The 23238-nt window shown below is 43.7% G+C and overlaps 1 protein-coding gene across 1 annotated transcript in view; it reads right to left on the bottom strand.

The window, feature by feature from the left end:
- Positions 1-23238, bottom strand: part of PER3 (period circadian regulator 3) — a 69156-nt gene that overhangs the window by 44445 nt on the left and 1473 nt on the right. The window contains 8 exon segments of the mRNA XM_059875624.1: positions 97-253; positions 729-835; positions 3488-3566; positions 8282-8424; positions 12928-12979; positions 19388-19582; positions 21630-21677; positions 22037-22152. Coding sequence (XP_059731607.1) covers positions 97-253; positions 729-835; positions 3488-3566; positions 8282-8424; positions 12928-12979; positions 19388-19454 — 605 coding nt within the window. The 5' untranslated portion in view covers positions 19455-19582; positions 21630-21677; positions 22037-22152.

The following is a 23238-nucleotide window of genomic DNA, read 5'->3' on the forward strand; positions in this document are numbered from 1 at the left end:
AGTTCGTGTGTCAACTGATTCAAAGAGGAGTCAATGGGCCCGAGAATATTATTTGAAAAAACATTTTTTAGAGAATAGGAAAACTGATTGACTTACATTCGCACTTTATGGTGACTGATGATGAAAGAAACCTTCCGGCTCCATGGGTTCACGAAGCTGGACCAATTGGAGTCCAGTATGACGTAATCCCCATTTTGACAACAAAATCTAATGGGCAGGTGTTCAAAGGGAGGATGGCCTGCATACTTCAAGACTACATAAAACAATAAGACAGAATTTATTTAACATGAATGTTTATTACAAATGCCTCTCTTAAGGCACTTATTTGTAAATGTTTTAAAATATCAAAATAGAAAAAAATACTGTTTCAATGGTTTCAATACACTGTTTTCTTGATTAAAGGTAACACTCTAATGATCAAGGGGCTTCCCAGGCGGCACTAGTCACACTGCTTGCCAATGCATGAGAGATGGGTTCGATTCCTGGGTCGGGAAGATCACCTGGAGGATCCCCTGGGGGAGGAAATGGCAACCCACTCCAGCACTCCTGCCTGGAAAATTCCATGGGGGTGGTCTGCAGTCCAGGGGGCTGCACAGGACGGAGTGACTGAGCACTTCTAATGATTAGAGGTTGAGAGAAGCTCTAGGGAGAAATGAAATGAAAAATTTAAGGAGATCAGTGGGGAAAAAAAAAAAAAAAAGCCCTCCTGTAAAGAAGCAGGTGCTTACCTTTTTGGTGCATGGCAAGCATCAGAGAGCGATCTTCCGGGTGCAGGTACGCTAGGATGGATGTCCCGATCAGGTCCTGAGGTAGGTAACCCAGGAAAGGCACAGCCCTGAGCACAGACACAGCACAGGCAGCACGTCATCGTGCCAAGCGACTGTTGTGCCTTACACACTCTCAACAGTACTTTTCAGACAAACTCTAAATATGAAGAAAGGTATGCAGAGATGTTCATTACAGCATTTATAAAAGCAGCAAGCAACCCGAGTGCCTATATTGTGGGGAAAGAGTTAACATAATCTAAGAAGCGTTGGTCACTGGAGGTGTTGCATCAGAATCACCTGCCAAACTTCCAAAAGCCAGACTTGCAGGCTCACTGCTTCCTAAATCAGCATTTCTGGGGTGAGACTAGGAGTCTATACTTTTCACAAGTTCTGTAGAGGTCTCAGAGGGCTTCCCTGGTGGCTCGGACAGTAAAGAACCCGCCTGCAATGCAGGAGAACTGGGTTTGGTCCTTGGGTCGGGAAGATCCCCTGAAGAAGGGAATGGCAACCCACTCTGGTATTCTTGCCTGGAGAATCCCCATGGACAGAGGAGTGGTGGGCTACAGTCCCTGGGGTCACAAAGAGTCAGACACGACTGAGCAACTAACATTTTTCACTTTTTCAGAGGTCTCTTGAGGCCCTCAATTGCACTGCCTTTTAAAAAGTCTACAAAGATCATATTATAACACAGAAGAATGCTTATGGTGTAAAATGAAGAAAGCAGGCTACAAATTTATACAGAGTATTTAAAAGTATACAAAAACAATGTCTCCCAAACAGTAGTATCAAATAGAGGACCAGTCACAAAGACATTTGTAGGATAAATGTTCATAAGAAAATTCTAATGACCAGACATTCAAGATGACTTAGAAAAAAAACTGACTCTGTAAACATTTTCTATGTGTACAAATTCACAAATAGTTTCTTTTTTTCACGTATATATAAGAAAGAAAGAAAATGAAGTCACTCAGTTGTGTCCAACTCTTTGCAAGCCCATGGACTGTAGCCTGCCAGGCTCCTCCATCCATGGGATTTTCCAGGCAAGAGTACTGGAGTAGGTTGCCATTTCCTTTTCCAGGGGATCTTCCCAACCCAAGGATCGAACCCAGGTCTTCGGCATTGCAGGCAGACGCTTTACCGTCTGAGCTACCAGGGAAGTTCATGTATATATAATCTTTGTTATTTTTTGCCACATCCTCATGATATTCAGGATCTTAAGTTTCTCAACCAGGGATCGAATCCACACTCCCTGCAGTGGAAGCCTGGAGTCTTAACCATACTTTCTAATGCAATAAACTCAAGCTATTTTTAGAATATCTTTAGCTAAATTTTCTTACCTTATACAGATTATATTATACAAAATAACTCACTATTACTGTTTAGTTTCATAACTAAATGGTAATAAATGGGTAATAAATCCATTTCTGGAAGTTAAAAAAACTTTTTTTTAAGTTTTTTGGTTTTTTTTTTTGGCCTCAATGCAGTTTGTGGGATCTTAGTTTCCTGATCGGAGAAGGCAATGGCACCCCACTCCAGTACTCCTGCCTGGCAAATCCCATGGATGGAAGAACCTCATAGGCTGCAGTCCGTGGGGTCACTAAGAGTCGGACATGACTGAAGTGACTTAGCAGCAGCAGCAGTTTCCTGATCAGAGATTGAACCCAGGCTCTCAGCAGTGGAAGTGCTGAGTCCTAACCACTGGATCATCAGGGAATTCCCTGGATGTTAAAAAATTTTTAAAACCAAAATTAATACATATCATAACTGTGTCCGATTTTTTCACATTTTTGCTTTATGCTCACCTATAATATGATTGATGTATTAGTTCTCAGATTTTCAGATTTCACAAATAAAGTAAAATTTTTACACAAGCGTGGGGGAAGATGAAGGGTATGATCAGGGGATAACAATGTTTCATTTTTCCAAATAAAGGTATAAAAAAAAAACAATAAGCAATGATGACTATCTACTATCACTACTTGTTAAATAACAAAGACTATTTTAATAACTAAAAAAAAGTAGGTAGGACATAAGTTCAAAACAAGTAACAATTCTTTAAATTAAGTAAACTTAGCTTTACAAGAAAAGAAATCTGCCTTATTTTTCTTGCTCCTTTCCCCCTTCACTTCAGACTAATAAAAATTCATCATAAACTGGGAAGCACTTGCCTAGAGCAAGCAATACATGTGCACAGGGCTCATAGGCCAGCGTCTACGTCTCATTTTGACCATAATTATACACTATGGGGGCTTCCCTGGTGCCGCAGATGGTAAATACAATGCAGGAGACCCGGCTTCGATCCCTGAGTCAAGAAGATCCCCAGGAGAAGGGAATGGCTACCACTCCAATATTCTTGCCTGGAGAATCCCACTGACAGAGGAGCCTGGAGGACTATATATAGTCCATGAGATTGCAAAGAGTTGGACACAATCCGGGGACTAACACTGATATACTATGGGTCCAAGGTTCACTGTCCTCTTGGGCAGCACGGAAAAATAATTCTGACCCACCTAAAGCTTTGAAATAAAACATGATAACTTGTAAATCTTAGAAGTACAACAAGCAAGATATGTTAAAATTTTAGACAACACAAATTTCAAACTGACAAACATCAAATGGGCAAATGGATAGATGTCATTATGTAGATGGATGTTAAACATAAAGTTTTAAATATTTTATTTTCCAAAACAAATTTCTTTTAGGCTTAAAGAAGTACTTACCTTTCATCTATTTCAAGAAAAACACAACCAGGAGTATGTGTTGTGGTAAAAATTCTTTTATCTGCTGGGATTCGAGGAGCTATGAAGAACAGAAAGACTCGTTTTAGAGGCAAATATCTAATTAATTATCCATTTAACATATTAAAAAGGCAACAAACTCTATATGATATGGCAGAAATCTCACTTAAGGGGCAGGCCTTTGAGCAGCCAAATCTAATACTTTTCATTATTAACTACATTTTAAGTAGGTCAAAAGGTAAAACCCATGGGCTTCTCTGGTGGCCCAGTGGTTGCGAATTTGCCTTCTAGTTCAGGGGACATGGGTTTAACCGCTGGTCCAGGAAGAGCCCATATGCTTCAGAGCAACTAAACCCAGGAGCCATAACTACTGAGCCCTCACCTGAGAGCCAGCCCATGTGCTACAACTACTGAAGCCCACTCACCTAGAGCCTATGTTCTGTAGCAAGAAACCACCAGAATGAGAAGCCCCCGCACCGCAACTAGAGAGCAGCCCCGCTTGCCAAACCAGAGAAAGCCCTCACAGCAACAGAGGCCCAGTGAAGCCAAAAATAATAATTTTTAAAAAGTAATACCTACTCAAGTTAAATACAGAGAGTCTGTGTACACTGAATACTTTACTCATCCCAAGTAATCCAACAGTCAAACCCAGAGTGATTTAGAATTCAGGATGGAAATCTTTTATTATACTTAGAGGTTGCAAAATGTGGTCTACTGGAGAAGGGAATGGCAAACCACTTCAGTATTCTTGCCTTGAGAACCCCATGAACAGTATGAAAAGGCAAAAAGATAGGACACTGAAAGATGAACTCCCCAGGTCAGAAGGTGTCCAATCTGCTACTGGAGATCAGTGGAGAAATGACTTCAGAAAGAATGAAGAGACGGAGTCAAAGCAAAAACAACACTAAATTGTGCTTGTGACTGGTGACAGAGGCAAGGTCCAATGCTGTAAAATTGCACAGGAACCTGGAATGTCAGGTCCATGAATCAAGGCAAATTGGAAGCGGTCAAATAGAAGATGGCAGGAGTGAACGCTGACATTCTAGGAATCAGCGAACTAAAATGGACTGGAATGGGTGAATTTAACTCAGATGACCATTATATCTACTACTGTGGGCAGGAATCCCTTAGAAGAAATGGAGTAGCCATCATGGTCAACAAAGAGTCCAAAATGCAGTACTTGGATGCAGTCTCAAAAATGACAGAATGATCTGTTCGTTTCCAAGGCAAACCATTCAATATCACAGTAATCCAAGTCTATGCCCCAACCAGTAACCCTGAAGAAGCTGAAGTTGAATGGTTCTATGAACACCTACAAGACCTTTTAGAACTAACACCCCAAAAAGATGTCCTTTTCATTATAGGGGACTGGAATGTAAAAGTAGGAAGTCAAGAAACACCTGGGGTAACAGGAAAATTTGGCTTTGGAATATGGAATGAAGCAGGGCAAAGGCTAATACAGTTTTGCCAAGAGAACGCACTGGTCATAGCAAACACCGTCTTCCAACAACACAAGAGAAGATTCTACACATGGACATCACCAGATGGCTGACACTGAAATCAGATTGACTATATTCTTTGCAGCCAAAGATGGAGAAGCTCTATGTCAGTAAAAACAAGAGCAGGAGCTGACTGTGGCTCAGATCATGAACTCCTTATTGCCAAATTCAGACTGAAATTGAAGAAAGTAGGGAAAACCACTAGACCATTCAGGTATGACCTAAATCAAATCCCTTATGATTATACAGTGGAAGTGAGAAATAGATTTAAGGGACTAGATGTGATAAAGTGCTTGATGAACTATGGATGGAGGTTCGTGACATTGTACAGGAGACAGGGATCATCAAGACCATCTCCATGGAAAAGAAATGGAAAAAAGCAAAATGGCTGTCTGAGGAGGCCTTACAAATGGCTGTGAAAAGGAGAGAAGTGAAAAGCAAAGGAGAAAAGGAAAGATACAAGCATCTGAATGCAGAGTTCCAAAGAATAGCAAGGAGAGATAAGAAAACCTTCCTCAGCGATCAATGCAAAGAAATAGAGGAAAACAACAGAATGGGAAAGACTAGAGATCCTTCAAGAAAATTAAGACTTCACTGGTGGCTCAGATGGTAAAGTGTCTTTCTACAATACGGGAGACCTGGGTTCGATCCCTGGGTCGGGAAGATTCGCTGGAGAAGGAAATGGCAATCCATTCCAGTACTATTGCCTGGAAAATCCCATGGACAGAGGAGCCAGGTAGGCTATAGTCCATGGGGTCGCAAAGAGTCGGACACGACTGAGCGACTTCACTTTCTTTCTTTCAAGAAAATTAGAGATACCAAGGGAATATTTCATGCAAAGATGGGCTCAAAAAAGAAATGGTATGGACCTAACAGAAGCAGAAGATATTAAGAAGAGGTGGCAAGAATACACAGAAGAACTGTACAAAAAAGATCTTCATGACCCAGATAATCATGATGGTGTGATCACTCACCTAGAGCCAGACATCCTGGAATGTGAAGTCAAGTGGGCCTTAGGAAGCATCACTATGAACAAAGCTAGTGGAGGGGATGAAATTCCAGTTGAGCTATTTCAAATCCTAGAAGACGATGCTGTGAAAGTGCTGCACTCAATATGTCAGCAAATTTGGAAAACTCAGCAGTGGCCACGGGACTGGAAAAGGTCAGTTTTCATTCCAATCCCAAAGAAAGGCAATGCCAAAGAATGCTCAAACTACCGCACAATTGCACTCATCTCACACGCTAGTAAAGTAATGCTCAAAATTCTCCAAGCCAGCCTTCAGCAATACGTGAACCATGAACTTCCAGATGTTCAAGCTGGTTTTAGGAAAGGCAGAGGAACCGGAGATCAAACTGCCAACATCCATTGGATCGTTAAAAACGCAAGAGTTCCAGAAAAACATTTATTTCTGCTTTCTTGACTATGCCAAAGCTTTTGACTGTGTGGATCACAATAAACTGTGGAAAATCCTGAAAGAGATGGGAAGACCAGACCACCTGACCTGCCTCTTGAGAAACCTGTATGCACGTCAGGAAGCAACAGTTAGAACTGGACATGGAACAATAGACTGGTTCCAAATAGGAAAAGGAGTACGTCAAGGCTATATACTGTCACCCTGCTTATTTAACTTCTATGCAGAGTACATCATTAGAAACCCTGGGCTGGAGGAAGCACAAGCTGGAATCAAGATTTCTGGGAGAAATATCAATAACCTCAGATATGCAGATGACACCACCCTTATGGCAGAAAGTGAAGAAGAACTCAAGAGCCTCTTGATGAAAGTGAAAGAGGAAAGTGAAAAAGTTGGCTTAAAGCTCAACATTCAGAAACTAAGATCATGGCATCCGGTCCCATCACTTCATAGCAAATAGATGGGCAAACAGTGGCTGACTTTATTTTTGGGGGCTCCAAAATCACTGCAGATACTCATTGCAGCCATGAAATTAAAAGATACTTACTCCTTGGAAGGAAAGTTATGACCAACCTAGACAGCATATTAAAAGCAGAGACATTACTTCGTCAACAAAGGTCTGTCTATTCAAGGCTATGGTTTTTCCAATAGTCATGTATGGATGTGAGAGTTGGACTATAAAGAAAGCTGAGCACCGAAGAATTGATGCTTTTGAACTGTGGTGTTGGAGAAGATGCTTGAGAGTCCCTTGGACTGCAAGGAGATCCAACCAGTCCATCCTAAAGGAGATCAGTCCTGGGTGTTCATTGGAAGGACTGATGTTGAAGCTGAGACTCCAATATTTTGGCCACCTGATGCTAAGAGCTGACTCATTGGAAAAGACCTTGATGTTGGGAAAGACTGAAGGCAGGAGGAGAAGGGGACAACAGGATGAGATGGTTGGATGGCATCACTGACTCAATGTATATGAGTTTGGGTAAACTCCGGGAGTTGGTGATGGACAGGGAGGCCTAGCATGCTGCAGTCCATGGGGTCACAAAGAGTCAGAAATGACTGAGCGACTGAACTGAACTGGGAGGTTGCATGTAACTAAGCAAACAAATAGGATGTGAGATTGAGGAGTTAATTCTTAGGTAGATTGACAAGGAGTCTGCCTTTCCCTAGCCCCCAGCACAAGAAAGGAGTCCAGGGCCCTTGAGGAACAGAAAGGGACAAACACTTTTTTCTACACTGCTTTGTCTAAGTCACATAAGATGTTTTTTCAATTCTGAGTTGTTATGACAACAATTTTTAAGACTAACTTTCTTCAAGCCCAGAGCTAATGATTACACAACAAAGCAACTCTTGTCCCTAAGTCCTGTGATTTGTGTGAATTTTTTTGCACAGGATGATAAATTCCAAAAAAGCATGTGTCACGTTACAAGCAGAATCAACTACAATTTCAAAATATAATGAATGGAAGCTGCTTCTATACTGATATGTGAATTTAGCAATGTAGTTACGCCATCAGAAAACAAACTACACTGTTTACTCAGCGGGGCTTTCAAAACACTTAAAAAACCTAAACGCATTCTTGTGATTTCTCTGTGCAACAGTTTCAGTGCTCCTATGTCACACAAGACAGAAGCAAAAGACCACAGGATGGTCATCAGCAGAGAAAGGATAGAAGTCTGTGTCTGTGGCCAAGTCTATGCTTGGACCCAGTGGCCCTGCTGTCCTTGAAGGAGACGCCAGCACCAGAAGTCAAGGCCGGCAGACAGAGATGTCAGGGAGACCGGGCTCAGGGAAGAGGCAGGCTTTCACGGGCTCCTTTCTGATGCACGGACACGTCACACCTGAGCTGAACGCAGATACTCCCGACTTACCTTGGTAACCTGAGTGAACCTTCTCCACCAGCAGGAGACAGCAGGGCTCAGGCTCCGTGAGAGCCGAGCTGCGCATGTGAATCAAGTAGGGGGTGATCCGGAATGGGCAGTAAGGCCGCTGCAGCTCCCCGGCTTCACCTCCACTGAAGAAGCAAAGAGTGGTTAGCGCTGGTCATGAATCGTCCACTTAGTCCAAGGTGAAACAAGGCCAGGGAAAATGTTCAGTAATTTTCAAGGGAGACATGTCCAACTCTCAAATGTCTAATATTTATTTACTTTTTAAAACTTTTTAGTTTGTAGTTGAGGATAGACAGTTTCAGGTGAACAGCAAAGGGACTTGGCCACACATATACACGTAACCATTCTTCCCCAAACTCCTCTCCCATCCAGGCTGCCACATAACACTGAGCAGCGCTCCCTGTTCTATACAGTAGGACTTTCTTGGTTTATCCATTATAAACAGAGCAGTGTTAAACATATTTATTTTTAAAAGAAGGGAAACGTTAATTTAAATGTACCCAAGGGCAATGATACTTGTTTGTTATTCGATGAGTAAGAGGTTTTCTGGAGACCTGGCTCATCACTCTGAGTGTGAACTGGTCACTGATTCCAGCGTGACTGTCCACTCCTGCTGGGAAGAGAGACAGGCAGAGCCGTCCATCTCATTTCATGTGTCTAAACCAAGCATCACGTAACAGGGTCCCTTGGGACCAGTGTCCCCAAGCCAGCCCCCAGGCACCCCCTCCTCCCCTGCCTGGTGCAGGCCTGGCATTCGGCTCAGCATCACCCACAGTGCCTGGTGGGGGCAACAGCACAACCCTCTCCGCCACCCAGCACAGGGGCTCCTGAGGGCGGGGAGGCTCTACAACGACCCCCAGGATGTTCAGCTGGTTTGATTGCCCAGCTACCAGGAAGAGGTTTCCACCTGGTTCTGACCAAACATCCCAGACTGAGGTTCACGCTCTGTTTCTGCCATCACGCCTCTCCTCTCTGACCATCATGAGCCCAGATGCTCAGGTTGGGTATCTGCTCGCCCAGCAGACCCACCCTCTCTCGTGCTCTCTGCTCTCCTCAAACTCCAGCATCTCCTGCCACTTCTCTGTACTCAGTCCTGACCCTGCTTCCTAGGTCACCGCTCAGAAGAGCGCCCCCTGCTGACACTGACCTGCCAGCACCCGTACTTCTGCTGGTGGCTCTCCTCCCACTTCTGTGAGTGCTTTTCTGGGGTCTTCAGGTCTTAGGCTTCTCATCACCACTGATACATCAATGACCTGCGCATCTGTCTCTAGCCCGGCCTTCTCCCCTGAATCCCAGGCTCCTGGATTGACACCTTGCCAGGATCACAGGGCAGAATTCTAGTCAACATTGCACACTCATCCACAACTCACCACGTGTTCCCCCCACTCCAACTCTCCAGGCAGCTGCTCATCCTGCAATTTCCTCCACCCCATACATGGCATCTTGAGCCAAAGACCCCACATCTCCTTAACTACTCTCACACCCCAAACTAACCCATCAGTATACAGTTTCTGTAGCTTCCCCTACAGAAACATCCAGAAGATCCACAGTATCTCCATGTCTACCCGCACTGCCTGGTCTGGGACCCACCACCTCCTGGCTATACCACTCCTGCAAACCCCCTGCTCCAACCCCCACCCAGCACAGCACCTATCACAAGCCTTTCATACCATCAACGATATTTCCTTCTAAGAAATGAAAATGCCCTGTCTCTACCCACTGGACATTCCTGAAGCACTGGTGACCCTGTAGCAGCCACTGCCCAAGGACCTGGATCTGGAGAGCAGCCATCTCTGCTGAGCCTGGGATGACAAGTCTGCCACAAAGGAAGTGTCAAAACCACTGAGGACTCGCTGGGCCAGGAGCTAACTTCGTTAGCCTAGTTAACCAGCAGCTCCTGCCAGCCACAGAGGAACAACAGGAACACCTGGAGGCTTGACAAGTACCTTACTGTTAGGATGAGACTCTGAAATAACAATGAAGGAAAGGATAAAGAGAGCTGAGATTTGGTTCAAAATAACAGGGAGAGGGGCATGAGGAGGTGGAACAGATGACACAGGCCTGGCCATGGTTAAAGTTATTCATGCCAAATGAGCAGTACATGTCAGTTCATTATACTAGTTTTTATATTATTTTGAAAATTCTCGGGAGTTTTAAAAATAATTAAGTGGCTACCCTGAACAAACGTTTCATCCAGGAGTCAGCGTGCCCTATGGTCTCTGCCCCTGCTTCCTTGTCTTCTCCACCCACTCCATCACCATCCTCCCAGGAGCCAGGTGTGCTGTGCCCAGGGCCTCTGTCCTCTCCCGGAATGTCTTCTCTCAAACACGCTGCTTCCTCACCTCCTTCAGGGCTCTGGTCAGTTAGGCCTCTAACTAGAGAAGAGTTCCTTGACCACCATGAATACACTGGCAACCTCTCCACTGCCCGGAACCCCCTTACTCAGCTCACGGTTCTACAAGGAACTTACTACCACTGACACATGTATATTTACACAGCTGTTTACTATTAGCCCCCATCCTATAGAACACAAAGTCCATGAGGGCAGAACTTCATTTTGATCCTAGCACCACAGTGCTCGGCTCAGAAAAAGCACCTGAAAGGCACCTACCTATTTGTTACTAGAGTAACAAACACATACGACGCTTACTATTTGGCAGGCACTGCTCTCAGATCTTCATGAACAACTCACCAGCGTGTGACAAAGGGAACCAGCATGGGCCTCCTCCTCTACACCATTCCAGGTTACCCCACCCCAAACATTCGAATACTATTAGCCCAGGTCCCCCCAAGTCCATGGAGTGTCTGAATGATCTATTACAAGGATTTTTCTTCTCTAAATATCAAGGCTATTTATTAACAGGAACTTCAACACTAATGTTGGTGATCGCAATGTCATTTTTAAATGTTTTTTTCTTTTACTATGAAGGGCTCTCCCAGCAGCCCAGTGGTAAAGAATCTGCCTGCCAATGCAGCAGACACGGGTTTGATCCCTGGGAAGGGAAGATCCCCTGCAGGAGGAAATGGCAATCCAACCCAGTATTCTTGCCTGGAAAATCCCACAGACAGAAGAGCTGGCAGGCTACAGTCCATGGGGTGGCAAAAGAGTCGGACACTCCTGAGCGATCAAACAACAACAAACATTAACATGTCATAGTAAACTTAAAGGAGAAAAAAAATCACTAATAAATTCTACCAGAAATCAATTACAATTAAACTTTTGATCTCTTTTTTTCTAGTTCTCTGTCTCTGGACCTTTCAGTGAAAGTTGCTCAGTTGTGTCTTAATTCTTTGAGACCCCACGGACTATACAGTCCATGGAATTCTCCAGGCCAGAATCCTGGAGTGGGGTAGCTGTTCCCTTCTCCAAGAGATCTTCCCAACCCAGGGATCGAACCCAGGTCTCCCGCATTGCAGGTGGATTCTTTACCAGCTGAGCCACTAAGGAAGTCTTTAAGTCTTCTCATAAATATACCTATCTTGCTTTAAGGTTGCTCAAAGTTGCAAAAATTAATTTTAAATGTGACTGAAAAACAAAAACCAAACAAAATCAAAAAGGCCCCAAGACAACAGTGGGCTTCAGATCCGAGTGATCTTTCCGGTCTTTTCTCCTATTGCATTCCTATCTACTTTTCTCACGGGTACATGTATCTTCTCAGTCAAAATATAAGAACTCCTTGTAGCAAGAACCAGGTCTTGTCTTTTGTATCCATGGAAGACCTAGCTGAATACAGAAAAATCAAAATAAGTGCTAAATAAAATCAGAGGGGTAAACTTGGAATTTGGGATTAACAGATACAGACGACTAAATATAAAACAGATAAAATAACAAAGACCTCCTACACAGCACAAGGAACTATATTCAATTATCACATAATAACCAGTAATGAAAAAGAATCTGGAAAAGAATATATATGTGAATAGTGGTGCTAGTGGTAAAGAAACCACCTGCTAAGGCAGGAGACACAGGAGATGGGGGTTGGATCCTTGGGTGGGGAAGATCCCGGGAGGAAGGCATGGCAACCCACTCCAGTATTCTTGCCTGGAGAACCCCACTGACAGAGGAGCCTGGCGGGCTACAGTTAGGGTCGCAGAAAGCCAAGCACGACTGGAGCAACTTAGCACTAGCATGCACACGTGAACGATGGCACTAGTGGTAAAGAACTCACCTGCCAAGGCAGATCTAAGAGACTTGGGTTTGGTCCCTGGGTCAGGAAGATCCCCTAGAGGAGGGCATGGCAACCCACTCCGTTATCCTTGCCTGGAGAATCCCATGGATGGAGGAGCCTGAAGGGCTACAGTCCACAGGGCTGCAAAGAGTCTGACACAACTGAGGTGACTTAGTATGCGCATATATAACTGAATCACTTTGCTGCACACCTGAAACACTAAATCAGCTACTGTTTTTTCATGTGCGTGCGCATGTCTTTGTGACGCCATGGACTGTATGTAGCCCACCAGGCTCCCCTGTCCATGAGATTCTCCAGGCAAGGATACTGGAGTGGGTTGCCATTTCCTACTCCAGGGGATCTTCCCAACCCAGGGATAAGCCATACATCAAGAAAAAAATTAAAATATAATCAGAGCCTAACCAACTGCTCCTGGCCTCAGGGAGCCCCCATACTCACCCTATCCTGCAGAAGAAGGACTTCACCAGTGCCAGTTCATACTGTGAGGCCACTAGAAACAAAGACACCCGTCAGTGTCCTGCCCTGGGTGGCTCCCCTCAAACCATCACTAACCAAACAGGACACTCTTTTAAGAGACAGAGCTACTCTTAAGATAGGACTCCTCTCCCCTTTACCAAGATCTCATCCCATCCAGGATTTACCCAGGGCTTTCCTGCTGATCAGCAGCCCTCAGGAGAGGCCCTGAGAGCCACTGATGATGGCCTTTCCCTGTCATCTCCTGCAGTTCTGTCTGTGTTTCTACACCTGCCTGCACTCACTGCTTTAAACGCCAACATAGTCATCCTGTGACACAAGTATTTTGCTGGTGATATTCCACGCCCTGGTAATAGTTTGGACATGTCTCAAAAACTTGGAATTTAGACTACATAGAGCTTTTGGGTGTAGGATATATAATACATTTTTTTCATTGTGTTTTCTTTCCTTGGATAAATTTCCCAGAGCTGTGTACCTAAGCGATATGATCATTTCATGACTCTCATAATATGTTGGCAAACTAAGTTCCAGAAAGTGGTACCAATTCAGTGTCATTAACAACATTTTCTCGGGATTTCCCTGGTGATCCAGGGGTTGAGAATCTGGCTTCCAATGCAGGGGAGTTGGGTTTGATCCCTGGTCAGGGAAATAAGATTCCATTCACTGCAAATAGATTCACTGCTCTAGAGCCTGTGCTCTGGACTAGAGAGCCTTCAAGCCACAATGAGGACCCAGCACAATGGAAAGACAGAAATAAATTTTTCCCCTCACAACTCTCATGCCAAAGGTTCTGCTTCAGTTTTACAAACTTTTGCATTTGTTTTACTGATTTATAAGGGGGTAATTCAGAAACTTTTAAATTTGCCCACCTTAGGACACAGTAGGAAACTGAGTCTATTCTCAGGTATTGCTGATTACTTTTGTCTGGTGAGTCTCCCTAATTACATATCTTGAACGTTTGTTCACTAGAGTGAACAGTCCCCAGTTATAGAAACCAAGAAAATATTTTTTTAAAATACACTGAAGGAGAATTTACAATGAGAATTCTAAAGACCCAAAATACCAAATATAGTCCAGGCGTTCATATCCCTGAGGAAAGGATCATTAGCAAGAGTCAGAAACTGGGCTTCTGAATAATCAAGAAAAGTGTTTATGACTTTTTAAAAACCTCCAGTTTAAAAGTAAATGGACTGATGACCAAACTACCATAATTCCTGAAACTGTAAGAGCTGCAGTCCCAGAATCCTGAAACCAGAAGTTCTTACAGAATATCCATGAGAAATAAATGAAAGAACTTGACAAAGTGAGCTGCCCAGATGGCTCGGAGGTAAAGAATCTGCCTGTGATGCAGGAGACACAAAAGACTCGGATTTGATCCCTGGGTTGGAAAGATCCCCTGGAGAAGGGAATGGCTACCCACTCCAGTATTCCGGCCTGGAGAATTCCATTAACAGAGGAACCTGGCAGGCAACAGTTAAAAGAGTCGCAGAGTCGGACACAACTGAACACAGTGAGAAAAAGAAGTGAAAAAATAAGGTAAAGAAATTCATTTCTCTAAGATGTCCTGTTGTCTCAACATAAAAACTGTTTCACTCAAGGCTCAAATAAATCATGGAGGAATTAAGGCAAGAGAAGGATGTTTCAAAAACATCCTTAGTTTCCTGATCTGACTTTCAGATCAGATTGGGGTAGCCAGGGTCAGACGGGAGCCGTGCCGTGGGGCCACTTTCAAGTGCTTAGCTTTGTCTGGGGCGAGGTTTCCCGCTTTAAGGTGCAGTCCCAGCGGCCAAGCTGTCAAAGGGGCTCTGGATTCACGTTGCCAAGGTGAAGGCCAGCTCCATACTGACAGGCAGTGTGACGATGGCACCTCTGTGACTGTGGCAGCTCAGAAATGGCTCGGCTCTTGACTGTGGGGGACCTAATTGCCACCCAAATTCCCAGGCCATGCACTGAGGGGCTCTGAGATAGGACTACTCCATCCAGATGCCAGGATCCTCTAGCCTGTGGAGCTTGGACCCCCTTTAGGTGCCTGGCCCAGCTGCTCTCTAAGCTGCACTGCAGCCCAAGCTCCTGCCCCCAGCCCTCCTCTGGCCTTGCTCCTTCCGGCCAGGCCCGTGATGCGGGTTGAGGGCTCCTCTCAACCCCTGTTCCATAACCATAACTGCCCTGCTTCTAAGCAGACACAAATCAACATAGTTACTGTCTTGGTCCACTGGAGAAGTCTTTGTGAAGGTTAACTGGGTTACTCCAGTAAAGCATCAAGAAGGGATCCTGACAACCAGTAACCACTCAATAGATGACAGCAGTAAAGATAAGCCTTTATGCTGTGGATGCTCCAAACATCCCCAGGGCTTCACTTACCCACTGACTGCTAGGTCCTCTTGGCAACCCTGCATTAACAGGCACGTCAGAAACTAAGATTCTCATTTTACGATGAGAAGCCAGGTGGCCTCCAAGGTTCACGTGTTCGGTTGCTAGGTCATGTCTCTTTGCGACCCCATGAACTGCAGCATGCCAGGCTTCCCTGTCCTTCACCATCTCCCAGAGCCTGCTCAAATTCATGTCCATTGAGTCGGTGATGCCATCCAACCATCTCGTCCTCTGTCACCCCCTTCTCCTTCTGCCTTCAATCTTTCCCAAGATCAGGGTCTTTTCCAATGAGTCGGCTCTTCACATCAGGTGGCCAAAGTATTGGAGCTTCAGCTTCAGCATCAGTCCTTCCAGTGAATATTCAGGACTGATTTCCTATAGGGTTGACTGGTTTGATTTCCTTGTAGCCCAGAGAACTTTCAAAGAGTCCAAGGTTCATGAACGGACGTAATTCAATTTGAAACTCAGACCTTCAGATTCCAAGGTTAAAATTCCTTGCACATAAAAAATACTGCAACTCTACTGTAAGGTAAACTCACCTGCACTATTTATGCATCAGGCATGTGAATTCAGCTGCATTCCCAGGAGTCCTCAAACACAGAACGTCAGCCTATGGGATCTCAAACAGTAGACAGGTGCCCACAGTCACTTCCACACCTGGGCGAGAGTGTGCAAGTTCTTGTTGCTGAAGCTGTATTCTAAAGAAAGAGTGGTCAGCTCCTTCTCAGAGGTCTGTATGACAAACCTAAGTGGAAACGTGCTCTAACACTGGGCCAGACCTGACAACCACTGAGTTTATACAGCTTCCTATGTCCTCTTAATGTTCTCTGAATTCAAAGGAAAGGACAGAAGGAGGTAACACGTGCATAAGCCAGGAGCAGTGTGGGGGCTAAAAAATGGCTCTTAGGGAGAGTCTGGATCCTTGGGGTTCCTAAGGCAAAAGCACAGTGTCAGGAGTGAACGAGATGGACACCATCTTTATGGAGCAAGTTAATGTTTAGGGTCTGAAAGACAACAATTTCAGAGACTAGTATGTTTTCACAAGTAGGGAAAATATTAAATAATTAGCAAAGATAAGAAGGTGAAAAAATCAGACAGAGACAGTAGGGCGATACTGAAAGGTAAATGAGAAAAGAGCTGGTGAACAGTCCCACGTGTGGGTTCTGCTCACAGTTGTACCTCAGCACCTAGAACAGCTCTCAGCCCACAGAGACAGCTGCATAAATGTCCCTGGGATGAATACATGACAAACAAAAGCAGAAAAACAAATATGGACAGCTAAAGTTTGATAACACATATTTAGGAAAGAGGAAGAAAAATGAAATCAGTGTTTCTGAATGATGGGAATAGGAAAGAAGGAAAGCTATGACAAATCCAGAGAGCATATTAAAAAGCAGAGGCATTACTTTGCCCACAAACTGTCTATATATTCAAAGCTATGGTTTTTCCAGTAGTCATGTATGGATGTGACAGTTGGACCATAAAGAAGCTGAGTGCTAAAGAACTGATGAGTTTGAATTGTGGTGCTGGAGAAGACTCTTAAGAGTCCCTTAGACTGCAAGGAGATCAAACCCCCTTAGACTGCAAGGAGATCAAACCAGTCAATCCTAAAGGAAATCAACCCTGAACAGTCACTGGAAGGACTGATGCTGAAGCTCCAATACTTTGGGCACCTGATGTGAAGAGCTGACTCATTGGAAAAGATCCTGATGCTGGAAAAGATTGAAGGCAGGAGGAGAAGGGGACTACAGAGGATGACATGGTTGGATGGCATCACCAACTCAATGGACATTAGTTTGAGCAAACTCCGGGAGATGGTGAAGGACAGGGAAGCCTGGCATGCTGCAGTCCGTGTAGTAACAAAGAGTAGGACATGACTGAGCGACTGAACAACAACAAAACAGGAGAGAAGGGCTGGAAAAAAAGCAGGGGTGACAGGTGTCTTTTCCAAAGCTTCTACAAAACGTGTACAGAGGACAGAGAGGGTCTGTGGTTAAAAAAAAAAAAAGCTTGTAAAACTGATCTTCACTGGGCTGGGCAGTGGACTGAAAACCAGAAAAAAGTACAGAAATCTGGATCTGCAGGATGAAGTTCTGGGGATCCACTTCACAACAGTGTGAATGGACTTCATGTTGCTGAACCATACACTCAAAAACAGCTGTTGTTCAGTTGTTTAGTCATGTCTGACTCTGCAATTCCATGGACTGCAGCATGCCAGGCTTCCCTGTCCTTTACCATCTCCTGGAGTTTGTTCAAACTCATGTCCATAAAGTCAGTGATGCCATCCAACCATCTTATCCTCTGCCACCCACTTCTCCTCCTGACTTCAATCTTTCCCAGCATCAGGGTCTTTCCTAATGAGTCAGCTCTTACAATGGTAAATTTTGTGAATGTGTTTTTTTTACCATAATAAAATAATCAAAATGAGAGAAAAGGGTTTGGGATCAAAAAGAAAGTTGATCTATACGAAAATCTTTAAAAGATGTCTCATGAAAAGTATGAAATAAGATATAAAGGGTAACTTGAGAAAGGATTTTTGTCAGTTCCAGAAAAAACATCTACTTCTGCTTTATTGACTATGCCAAAACCTTTGACTGTGTGGATCACAAAAAACTGTGGAAAATTCTTTAAGAGATGGAAATTCCAGACCACCTTACCTGCCTCTTGAGAGTCCCTTGCACTGCAAGGAGATCAAACCAGTCAATTCTAAAGGAAATCAGTCCTGAATATTCTTTGGAAGGACTGACGCTGAAGCTGAAACTCCAATACTTTGACAACCTAATGCAAAGAACTGACTCATTGGAAAAGACCCTGATGCTGGGAAAGACTGAGGGCAGGAGGAGAAGGAGAGAACACAGGATGAGACGGTTGGATAGCATCACCGACTTGATGGACATAAGCTGGAACAAGCTCTGGGAACTGGTGATGGACAGGGAAGCCTGGTGTGCTGCAGTCCATGGGGTCACAGAGAGCGACTGAACTGAACTTACCTCCCTCCTGAGAAATCTGTATGCAGATCAAGAAGCAACAGTTAGAACCGGATGTATATTGTCACCCTGTTTATTTAAGTTATATGCAGAATACATCATGCAAAGTGCTGGGCTGGATGAAGCACAAGCTGGAATCAAGACTGCCAGGAGAAGTGTCTATAATCTCAGATATGCAGATGACACCACCGTATGGCAGAAAGCGAAGAGGAACTGAAGAGCCTCTTGATGAAAGTGAAAGAGGACAGTGAAAAAGTTGGCTTAAAACTCAACATTCGAAAACTAATGTGAAGCTAAAGCCCTAATACTTTGGGCACCTGATGTGAAGAACTGACTCACTGGAAAAGACCCTGATACTGGGAAAGACTGAAGGCAGGAGGAGAAGGGGACGACAGAGGATGAGATGGTTGGATGGCATCACCGACTTGATGAACATAAGTGAGCAAGCTTTGGGAGACAGTGAAGGACAGGGAAGTCTGGCGTACTGCAGTCCATGGGGTCATAGAGAATCAGACATGACTGAGTGATTGAACTAACTGAGAAAGGATCAACAAATGCACGGAAGATGACATGAGATAGAAGATGGCAAAGAAAATTTCGAGTAGGAATCCACCCCCCATCCCCCAGTTCAGGCAAAGCAGCATTTCCAAAGGAAAACAAAACTTTTAAGGAGAAGAAAAACTGGAAGGGGATCTAACTTTGAGACGCTTATCTCTAGAGAGAGAGAATGAAGTCAGTGTAAGAGGAAAAACATTGAATTGTATTCACGTGAAGGAAACAGAGCCTTTGTAGCAATTAACCTGCTATATAGCATGCTGTAATCAAACCGTATTTATAGCATATAATCTGTGAAATTAAGTTGACTAAATGAAAGCAAATTTATTGGACCTTTATGTCATTAGAAGCATTTAAAATGTGATTTTCATCACACTTTGGCTTTTAAAAATAAATAAGAAAAACCATATAATTTGCATTGCTGAATAATGCATTCACTTGTGTACTATTTCTGGTAGAATGAAAGTGAGCTTAACCAGGTGAGATAAACATCTGAATATTGGTCCCATTACCTCTTTGTGTCCAGTTGTTCCAGAATGGAAGCTGAGCATGGGCAGTGTGCGTGTAGAACACCCTCATGTCTTGGGGGGCAAGCAGTTCAACAAAATGACAAGACTCCAATTCTTACAATTCAGGATCGAAGGAGCCTGTTCAGAAACATGCACTAACCTTCCAGAGAGAAATGAAAACACTGCCACAAAGGTATCCTATGAAAAACATTCAAAATAAATGCATGGTGTTGAGATATGACTAGCAACATTTCCTGAATAAATTTCATCTAGATATCTACTATGATCAATAACTTGAAATGTACACACACATACATCTGGCAAAGGTAACAAAACTCTCCAACATACTTCTTAGTTATCACCATAAAACCTGCATTTTTCCTTCTGAAGTAAGTTCTGCCAAATGATACACCAGCTCATTCTATACCTATTAAACAGTGAATCCCTGGTGGCTCAGACAGTAAAGAGTCTGCTTGCAATGCAGGAGACCTGGGTTCAATCCTTGGGTCAGGAAGATCCCTTGGAAAAGGGAGTGGAAACCCACTCCAGTATTCTTGCTTGGAGAATTTCATGGAGAATTCCTGGCGGGCTACAGCCCATGGGGTCAGAAAGAGCTGGACACGACTGAGAGTGACTAACAGTTTCACTTTCACACTATATTCTGTGTTCACTCGATTCCTTCCTCTTCGAAAACTGTGCTGTATCCCTAACAGGACGGTCTTCCCTTCGCCTGTGCATATCTAGGCTTCAAGATCAAGCTCTAGATTTTCTTGCTCCAAGATGCTGTCTTTCACATACCTCATAACAATCGTTCCTCTAATTCGTTTCATTAGACATAAACATAATCTACTTATAATCAGCCATGGTTTGTATTGCCTAGCACTGGCATATGTTTTCCTCTCTAGTGTTAATCTGAAGATCTTAAAAGGAAAACGTTTTTCTAAAGCTCTTTTTTTTTTAAATCTCCATAGCACTTACTACAATACTATAAACACACTAGTTATTAATAGTGAGAGAGTCATTTCCTAGGCAGGTTGATAGGAAATCTAGGGGTCCCCAAGGAGAGAGGGGTCTGGAATTCTCAAGGAGGAAGAAAGGACAAACTTTTTTTCTTTCTCCACATTCCTTAGGATTATATAACAATAATGTATCCTGTCTGAGGACAGTCTCTGGATTAAGGACAGTCTTTGGATTAAACCTTCTGGCTAATTCTGTTATCTTAAAATGTAAATTATGGGAGTAGGTCTGATGAGGTCTTTACAACCTCCAGACATTCTTTGGATTCATTAGAGAGTATATAACTTCATTGTCAACACTAGCAAGCGGGTACTCTTTCTACCCCCTTCTGATGCCTATGTCAGAAGCTTTCTCTATCTCCTTTATACTTTAATAAAACTTTATTACACAAAAGCTCTGAGCGATCAAGTCTCGTCTCTGGCCCCGGATTGAATTCTTCTCCTCCGGGGGCCAAGAATCCCGATGTATTTGCGTGATTCAACAACAACCTTTCAATAGTAAAACAAGCACGTAACATTAGGGATATCTCGTGCTCCAATATTATAAAATCTTCAAGTTACAATTATGCTGTTCAGTTCAGTCGCTCAGTCGTGTCCGACTCTTTGCAACCCCATGGACTGCAGCAGGCCAGGCCTCCCTGTCCATCACCAACTCCTGGAGCTTGTTCAAACTCTTGTTCCATCTACTCGGTGATACCATCCAACCATCTCATCCTCTGTTGTCCCCTTTTCCTCCTGCCCTCAATCCTTCTCAGAATCAGGGTCTTTTCCAATGAGTTGGTTCTTCACATCAGGTGGCCAAAGTATTGGAGCTTTAGCATCGGTCCTTCCAGTGAATATTCAGGACTGATTATGTTGAGGTCTACATAAAAATTGGGCTTCCCAGATGGTGCCAGTGGTAAAGAACCTGACGGCCAATGCAGGAGACATAAGAGATGCAGGTTCAGGACCTGCATCAGGAAGATTCCCTGGAGGAAGGCATGGCAATCCACTCCAGTATTCTTGACTAGAGATCCCCATGGATAGAGGAGCCTGGTGGGCTACAGTCCACGGGGTCACAAAGAGTTGGACATGACTGAAGTGACTTAGCATGCATGCACTATACATAAATTAAGTAATCTCCATCATGTCAGCAAAACATGAACCTCAATTATTCTGTCCACATGAAGAAAAGATAAATACTAAATAACTTTCAAAATTTTACAAAAGATGACATCATCTCAACTCACCTGCTCTATAAAATCCAGTTGTTACAACCTGGGTAGTAGGTACTGGAACTAAGAATGATATAAATAGAAATCAACATTTGGAGATTAGAATACGATGCAGGAAATTACTCTGTAGTGTTGCTTTTTTCTTTTTCTTAATTTGGGAGGACTCAGGGATGCTAGGAGAGAGAGGCACCCCAGAACCGAAGCAAAGCCGACTAACACTCATGTGCTGCTTCCTGTTTTCAGATGTTTTCTTTGTCAAGGGCAGGAGAAACTCAAGATGCCTCATTAGCAGTTTTCTCCAGTTGTTTACCTCAAACTGTGGTTACTGAAATGTTCAGTTGTCACTTTTAAGAATCTACATCAAGATAAGGTCCCTAGGAAAAACCACCCTGGCTAATATGGCAAAATTTGTGAATTCTTACTGTGTTTTTCCAAGTGTGCTCTGAAGCAATAGTGGCCAGCTCCTCCAGACTGCACAAGGTCACATCAGCTTGAGGTGCTCTGTTCTGTCTGAGAATCTGGAAAGACTCACTGTTTGCTAAGAAACACAGGAAAATAGGTAGTCTGTTTCACAACAATATCTTTAGGAAGTCATTTTCATCACGATTACAGTTGGCTAATTTTTTTAGGATAAGGGCACCTCGGAATATTTTCCTTGAAAGATCAGTTTTTTCTTTCACGTAAAACACTGACAGCCGTATAAACTTAAGATTTTGAATTTATGAATTTGGCATGTTCTGGTTCATAGGGAACAAGATAAATTTAAAGTACCAAAACAAGGTACCGAAACCAAAAATTCTCAATATACACAGAGGGGATTTGTATGGCAGAAACATCACTTCAGTATTCAGGAATTATATATCATCTATGAAGCCACACGGAGAAGGCGATGGCACCCCACTCCAGGACTCTTGCCTGGAAAATCCCATGGACGGAGGAGCCTGGTGGGCTGCAGTCCGTGGGGTCGCTAAGAGTCGGACATGACTGAGCGACTTCACTTTCCCTTTTCACTTTCATGCACTGGAGAAGGAAATGGCAACCCACTTCAGTGTTCTTGCCTGGAGAATCCCACCGACGGGGGAGCCTGGTGGGCTGCCGTCTATGAGGTCGCACAGAGTCGGACACGACTGAAGTGACTTAGCAGCAGCAGCAGCAGCAGCATGAAGCCACAGAGGTTTGTGCTACAGAATGTGCATTTTTAAAATCTCTTGGGAAGAAAGTTGTCAAAAGAAAAGTGTTTATAACCATTCCATTTTAATTTGGTAAATTCCTGACATGACATGACTGCATTTTAAAAGTCCAACTATTTTCCCCCCAATAATCATAGAAGACAATATTCCTTTAAAAAGTCAATCTCCAAAATGTGGTTATGCCAAACTCTTACTCTCCCAAAATAAAGCTGCAAAATACTGCAACAAAAATACTAAACTATTACACAAATAGGGCTTCCTGAATGGCTCTGTGGTAAAGAATCCACCTGCCAAGCAGGAGATGCAGATTCGATGCCTGGGTTGGGAAGATCCCCTGGAGATGGGCATGGCAACCCAATCCAGTATTCTTGCCTGGAGAATCCCATGGACAGAGGCGCCTGGCAGAGGCAGTAGGGGTTGCAAAGAGTCAGACA

Source organism: Bos taurus, chromosome 16 (assembly GCF_002263795.3).
Source record: "Bos taurus isolate L1 Dominette 01449 registration number 42190680 breed Hereford chromosome 16, ARS-UCD2.0, whole genome shotgun sequence".
Taxonomy (NCBI): Eukaryota; Metazoa; Chordata; class Mammalia; order Artiodactyla; family Bovidae; genus Bos; species Bos taurus.